This window comes from Myotis davidii, unplaced genomic scaffold, assembly GCF_000327345.1.
Source record: "Myotis davidii unplaced genomic scaffold, ASM32734v1 scaffold309, whole genome shotgun sequence".
In the NCBI taxonomy this organism is placed as follows: Eukaryota; Metazoa; Chordata; class Mammalia; order Chiroptera; family Vespertilionidae; genus Myotis; species Myotis davidii.
In genome coordinates this window covers 184,549-192,024 of record NW_006383013.1, presented here as the reverse complement: position 1 = coordinate 192,024, position 7,476 = coordinate 184,549, and the positions used below count along the sequence as shown (strand labels likewise).

General features: G+C 43.8%; 1 protein-coding gene across 1 annotated transcript; it reads right to left on the bottom strand.

The window, feature by feature from the left end:
* Positions 1-3,448: 3,448 nt before the first annotated feature.
* Positions 3,449-7,187, bottom strand: ACOT6 (acyl-CoA thioesterase 6). Its single transcript, XM_006778759.2, has 3 exons — positions 6,980-7,187; positions 6,601-6,803; positions 3,449-4,098 (listed from the first exon to the last, which is right to left on the bottom strand). The coding sequence occupies exons 1-3, from the start codon at positions 7,008-7,010 to the stop codon at positions 3,496-3,498; spliced, it is 837 nt and encodes a 278-aa protein (XP_006778822.1). The 5' UTR covers positions 7,011-7,187; the 3' UTR covers positions 3,449-3,495.
* Between the last annotated feature and the right edge of the window lie 289 nt (positions 7,188-7,476).

Genomic DNA, 7,476 nt, shown 5'->3' with positions numbered 1-7,476 from the left:
CTCTAGTTAACTTGTTTCTGTCAATTCAGTAATCCGGAGACCCAAAACTATAATTTAGATAACATGCTGCTTCTGCTTCTGTAAACTGCTTTTTGCAAATCAGGTTCCTCATTCCAAACCCTGGAATGTAATCAATACCTTTGTGATTTTTGCCTATATAAATCTGGTGTTGCGGCCATCTTATCACTATGAGATCTGGGAGAGTGAAATGCCCCCTCATAGTCCGGGATTTGCAATAAATGTGACTCTTTAATTCGACTTCTTGAGGTGTCCTTGTGTGATTCGTGGGGGTACATTACAACAATTTCAGAGAGAGAGATAGAAGCATTAATGATGAGAATTATTGATTGGCTTTCTCCTGCACACCCCCCTCACTGGGGACCGAGCCTTCAACTAGGACATGTGCCCTGATGGGGAATTGGGAATTGAACCATGACCTCTTGGCTCATAGGTCTGACACTCAACCACTGAGCCACTCAGGCTGGGCCCAGGAGTTCCTCTTAAAGGGCTGGCACATGGACTTACTTGGACTCACTCCCTCTGAGGTCCAATGCTGGGGCAGCCGCTCAAAAGAGCCAGGGACATCCTGGGAAGAATTGAATTGTCTGGCTTCAAGGTAAGGGCTGAAAGGCAGCTTGCTCCCAGACAGACGCTGGCAGAGGCCATTATTCCTTGCTGAGCCCTCCCCACAGAGCCGGCAGGCAAGCCATATCTGAGACTCTAACAACTAGGCTTACCCTGATAGCCCCGTCCTGATGCTTCCCTGAGACCCCGTCCCACCCAATTTCCACTGGCTTTTCCATGCAAATGGCCTCTCTTGCCTCACACAACAACCCTGTTTAAGGCTCTCTGTCTTTGGAGAAGACATACATATGTGGCTGATGCCCCAGTTTTAGAAAAATAGCTCAAGATATTTTCACTTCTGCACCACAAAACCATCATTATAGTGCCCATGAATTTTGGATTTTGTGCATCTCTGCATGTGCCATCTGAGAAAATAAAATGCCTTTCACAAGCTTTTATCTTTCCAGTGTTCAAAACCACTTAAACGCCCTACTAGCCTGGCTCACTGGTAACCCGGAGGTAATGGTTCAATTCCAACTCGATCCGGGTCAGGGCACATGCCCAGGTTTCAGGCTCGATCCCCAGTAAGGAGGCAGGCAGGAGGCAGCCAATCAACAATTCTCTTATCATTGATGTTTCTATCTTTCTCTCCTTTTTCCCTTCCTCTCTGAAATCAATACAAATATATATATTTAAAAACAATGTAAAATGAATGTACATAATAGCTTGTGATTTTCAACTTGCTGAAGTATGTAACAAGTTTATATAAATATTTTTAAGTGATCGGTGGTTGACAAAAACATCCATTTGCTTCCTAAATGGCCCCTTGGCCTTTCTCACTCTGATGAAGTACATTCAAAAGTATTGGGAGCACTAAGGAAAACAGAAACAAAGGGCTGAATTTGGTTATATTTTTTGATTTGTGTGTGTGGTTTTTTTTGGTCGTTTTCTTTTTTAAAAGTGTCTCCAATTAAATTTCTTTTAGGTTTCCACTGCTTTGAGCCACTAAGCTTCAAAGTAAAATTGCTGACAGCCATTTAAAAAACCAATATGTTCACACACAGTAGTGTGGTGAAGGCCTGGGGTGGGGGAGGGGATGGGCTAGAAAGGGTCAATGGGAAAAAAAGGGTACATCTGTATAACTTTCAACATTAAAGATAATTTTTTTTTAAAAAAATCAATGTTTACAAATGGTTCCTCATTTCTTATCATTTTAAATCTAAACTCTCCAATTTGGTTTATGGAGACTCAATTATGTGACCCTAACATACCCTTAACTTTCTAGAAGTCCTCATCATGCAGCTCTGCACTATTTGAGCATATCTCCTCAGGCTGGAAGGTAATTAAAAATGTGTGATGTATACTTTATCAGTAAGAAGAAATTGAGATCTAGGGCCTTATTCATAAAATAAAAGCAAAGCTTAGAGGTGAAGGGATTAAGATGTACAAATTGGTAGTTACAAAACAGTCAAGGGGATGTAAAATACAGCATAGGGAATATAGTCAATAATACAGTGATAACTATGTTTGGAACTATGGGGTGGGGGGAACATTTTACATATATGCATAATCCATGGACACGGACAATAGTTTGGTGAAGACCTGGGGAGGGGGCAGGAGCAGGGTAGAGAGGGTCAATGGGGGAGAAAGAGGGGCATCAGTAAGGCTTTCAACAATAAAGATACATTTTTTTAAAAAAAAACAAAGCTTAGTACAGTAGTCCCCTTTTGTTCATTGGGATACATTCCAAGACCCCCCAGTGGACGCCTGAAACCATGGATAGTACCAAACCCTATATATTCAGTACTGTTTATATATATATATATATACACACACACACACACACACATACATGCACACACACACATATACATACCTATAACAAAATTTATCAATTAGGCAAAGAGATTAATAATAACTAATGAAATAGAACAATTATAACAATATACTATAACAAAAGTTATGTGAACGTGCTGCTCTGTCTCTCAGAATACCTTATTGTACTGAACTCGCCCTTCTTGTGAAGATGTGTGATCACAATGTCTGTGTGATGAGATGAAGTGAGGTACTCAGGCATGCAATTTAAACATATGAGTTGTTCATTTCTGGGATTTTTCATTTAATATTTTCTGACCACTGTTGATCACAGGTAACTGAAACTGCAGATAAGGGGGTACTACTGTATCGATGTCCCAATGGGAATTCAAAAACAAGTCTTGAGCACACGTGCAGGAATGTGTACTGGTAAGAGTTAAGCAGACTCCATTCCTTAAGGAACTAGAGTGGGCAGGTTCCCAAAGCTCAGATAAGGTCAGTTAGGGCCCAAGGTGTATATGGGACTCTTAGCAATACGGAATCTCAGTCCACAGAACAAGAACACAAGGCCAACTCTAGGACAGCAATTGAAAGTTGGGCAAGCACTTCTTATGTTTCTCCTGCTTAAGGTTAAGATTGTTCTTACCAATAAAATCAGGGTTAATGCCGAAACCGGTTTGGCTCAGTAGATAGAGCGTCGGCCTATGGACTGAAAGGTCCCAGGTTCGATTCCGGTCAAGGGCATGTACCTGGGTTGTGGGCACATCCCCAGTGGGGGATGTGCAGGAGGCGGCTGATCGATGTTTCTCTCTCATCGATATTTCTGACTCTCTGTCTCTCTCCCTTCCTCTCTGTAAAAAATCAATAAAATATATTTTAAAATAAAATAAAATAAAATCAGGGTTAAGCCTATACATTGGATAAAGTTCAGGGGACAAAGGGGTAGACCAAGCAGTGAAGAAAAGAGGGTTGCAAAGGTTGAGAATCCAGTAGGACCTGACAAGGAAGCCAAGGTGGTTGCTTTGTTACAAAAAGATTCCTGGGTGCTCTGGAAAACCCAATACATGTCGCATGGATAGGATTTTTATTAATAGTATCTCATCTATGATTGTAAAGTTACAGTTTGCTGTTGACAGGTTTTTTACCATTGAGATGTTTATGGAAGAAAGCTTGAATTTGTTGCCAGGCATCTACCTGTGCCCCTGAATGAGCCTTTGGCTCACCTCCGTAGTATACTGGTAGGCCCAGTACTGCATGCACAGAGGCTCTACTAGGAGGAAAATAAGGTGGGTCGATACAGTGACCAGTTCCTGGGTAGCGGAGTATCTGGGGTCTGTCTTTCCCGTGGGCTTGTAACCGTTCAGAGGCCATAGAAGCATAGAATTCACTCTTCCAGCTATAATCGTCCATGCCAACAATAAATAGGAAGGGTCCCTGGGCCTTTTCCAGTGGAATAAGACTTTGGTGGTAGGGTTTTTCCAGTGGATTATTCCAAATGTTCATAAAATTGAACAGGCCTGACTCGGTGGTTGTATATTTCCCTAGGTCACTGCCGAGATCAGGAATAATCATATCCTTGTAATGCAGAGGAGCTATTGTGTTGGCCACACAGGAATTGATAACCACAGTGGCTGTGATGCCCTTCAAGAAAGAGGCCATTGAGAGACACAAGTCACCTCCTTTGGAGAATCCAAGAAGCCCAACACTAGGGCCTTTCACCTGATGAGGAGAGAGAGAGAGAATAAGCTTAGAATTCATAAGTAGAGGCCATAAACAGTGATGCTATATTCTCCAGACAGTTTTCTCAAATGTCACTTGCTTTCCTTTTTTATGCAACAACCTACAAGGTTCAAAAGTGTCTTCTAATAAGCAAATTAATTGATTTCCTAGTACACAGGCCTTCCACTAATATCTATGGGGTCTGGGTTAAGAATACACACAGAGAGCCATTCACCCTATACCTAAATATTTAAAAGTTAAATATCAAATGAACAAACTATTAAATAAAATATATTCTTTTCTCCTACCTTGATAATATGCCTCCATAACAATTTACAAGGTTCAAATTTAAAATCTTGGAACTCATTGGAGTTTTATACTGGAACATGACATAGGGGAGAGCCAGGCCTGACCCCAATCCCTGGTCCCTGGCCCACCGCTCTGCTCTTCCACCCCTAGCTCCATCATGCAAGTTAAGGGGCTTTTCACACATGTGTGAACAACCCAACCAATATGTTTAGACTTGGTGTATTAACACTGAAAGACCCTGAGCCCTGGCCAGTTTGGCTCAGTGGATAGAGCGTCAGCCTGCAGACTGAAGGGTCACAGGTTCTATTTTAGTCAAGGGCACATACCTTGGTTGCAAGCTCAATCTCTGGCTCTGGTTGGGGGGCGTACAGGAGGCAACCAATCGATGTGTCTCTTTCACATCGATGCTTCTTTCTCTCTCTGTCTCTCCCCCTTCCTTCCACTCTCTTCAAAAATCAATGAAAAAATATCCTTGGGTGAGGATTAATAAAATAAAACAAATTTAAAGTCTGGCTGGTGTGGCTCAGTGGTTGAGCATTGACCAATGAACCAGGTCACGGTTCGATTCCCAGTCAGGACACATGCCCTGGTTGCGGGCTCCATCCCCAGTGTGAGGCTAGGCAAGCGGGAGGCAGCCATTCAATGGTTCTCTCTCATCATCGATGCTTCTATCTCTCTCCCTCTCCCTTAAAAAAAAAAAAAAAGACCCCAAGGAGAGGCATTGGGCCTGAAAGCAGAAACTGCAGTTTGGCAGAAAATTCTGGGGTTCAAGATCCAAGGGCACAGTGAGCAAGGGGCCACATGGGTTCCTGGTGAACACATTCCCTTGGTCGTTTGGACTCCTTAGCCTGTGGGCAGAGTGCACCAAAGAAAGGCCAGAGTGTGGTCATCCAAAACAAAGGGCCCAAGGAAGAAGTCCCTTTTGCCTAGGTTTGAGGGCAGAACTAATATTATATACCAGTGGTCAGCAAACTGTGGCTCACGAGCCACATGCGGCTCTTTGGCCCCTTGAATGTGGCTCTTCCTAAGCCTGAGGAGTACCCTAATTAAGTTAATAACAATGTACCTACCTATATAGTTTAAGTTTAAAAAATTTGGCTCTCAAAAGAAATTTCAATTGTTGTACTGTTGATATTTGGCTCTGTTGACTCATGAGTTTGCCGACCACTGGATACTGTTCTTTTTTCTGGGGCCTTATGTCCCCTAAATAAACCAATCATCACAGTTCAAGACCATCTATGTTTTAGCAGCTCTGCTAAAAGACCAGTCCATGAATTTTAGCAGAGTTAAATCATCCTACAGACTTTGTAGAATATCTTATTCCTTAACATTAAAATGTGTGGGTCTCTAAGTTCAGATAGTAGCAAAGAGTATCGATTCCATTTATTATCACTACCAAAATATTTTAATTCATTTTTTCCACTACCAGATAAGAACTTTCTCTGCAAAACCCTAATATCACTATCACACTTAACAAAATGCATAATGATTCCTTAATATCATCAAATACACAGTCCTCATTCAAATGTCACCAATTGTCTCAAAGATGCCTCTCTTTCTAGTCAAAGCTTTTCTTCTATACATTCACATTAATCTTATACATGAGAAAAACTGAATCCCAGAGAGGGCAGCTGCCTTATTCAGGATCGTAAGGCTTCTTGGTAGTAGATATAAAACCAGAACTCAAGGTTAGTCACTTTTTAGTCCAGTTCTTTGAATTATGGTCAAGAATTAAAGGGAACGTCCTGGTGGGGGTGAGGGTGTGTGTGTGGGGTGTGTGTGTTGGGGGGTGGATCAGTTGACTGGAGCATTGTCTCATACACCAAAAGGTTGCAGGTTCCATTCCTGGTCAGGGCACATTACCCAGGTTGCAGGTTCAATCCTTGGTCTGTGTGTGTACAGGAGGCAACTAATGGATGTTTCTCTCTCACATTAATGTTTCTCTCTCTCTCTTCCTCTCTCTAACATCAATAAACATATCCTTGGGAGAGGATTTTTTTAAAAAAGAATTAAAGGAAACTAAACAGTCAACTCTCAAGGAATTAGAGAGAGATGGGTGGAAATGGAAATAATAATCCTTTTAATAAAACTCCTGAAGGAGCCTTTGTGTCTCATGCCAGACTTGGGGCTTTTGGATCCAGCCCTGTGTCCGTTCTGCTTCTCCCCTGCATTCACAGGAGCACCAGAACCCACCTCTGGATGCTGCAGCATGAAGTCCACAGCTTCTTCAAAGTACTCCAAGTGCACATCATTGAGACTTTCTGGGAGATCTTCAAATCTGAAGTAAGCCAGAGCAAGCACAGCAAAGCCATGTCCGGCCAGGAGGCTGGCCCTGTATTCACAAAGGCCACCACCACTTCCAAACAGATCAATGATCCCAGGGAAGGGCCCTGCACCTAGAGGGGACCATAAAACAAAAGGAGCTTTAGACTCTCAAAAGACATTCTTGGGATTCAGATTTTGGCAATCAGGAAAGAGAAGTTTTTGAAACAAGGAAAGTTGAGGGTGTGGGGGGTGGTGGAAGAAGGATCCTTTTTAATTTAACTTAAATATATCATATTAATATAAATACAGTTAGTTGGTCCTTCTTCACCTGGGGACATGCCTGAGCGCCAGGGCCTCAGTTAGTGCCATTACACTTGAAGAAAAACTTCCACCCAGAATCCACAATAGACTCGGGAGCGCGGGGACCAATTTTGGTCAGTGCCACCATCACGTGGTTCCCAGGCCAGGCAAGAAGTCAGCAGGGTCTCGCACTCCACCCAACTCTCCAGAATGGCCCAGAATAGCCACGGGAGCGGGTCGCTCACCTGGCGGCAGGAAGAGGAGGCGCCCTCCCTCGGGCGCGTGGCCGTCGAGCACCTCCAGCTCCACGGCGAAAGGCTGGTTCACGTCCCGCTTCACCAGTCGACCCCAAGGTTTCTCCGCTTCCATGGCCCAGAAGAGCCCCATGGGCTCCAGCCCCGCGAAGCTGCCGCCCAGCGCGGGCGCGCGCGCCAGGTCCAGCTCGCCGCCGGCGTCGGCGCGGTAGCGCGCGTGGGCCCGGAAGAGCTCGCTCTCGTCGCGGCG

Coding starts and splice junctions, on each gene's coding strand:
- ACOT6 (XM_006778759.2), bottom strand. CDS start 7,010: ATGTCCCCAGGTGAAGAAGGACCAACTAACT. Junction 6,804..6,979: donor TGAAGAAGGACCAACTAACT/GTATTTATATTA, acceptor GGTCCCCTCTAG/GTGCAGGGCCCTTCCCTGGG. Junction 4,099..6,600: donor TCATGCTGCAGCATCCAGAG/GTGGGTTCTGGT, acceptor TCTCCTCATCAG/GTGAAAGGCCCTAGTGTTGG.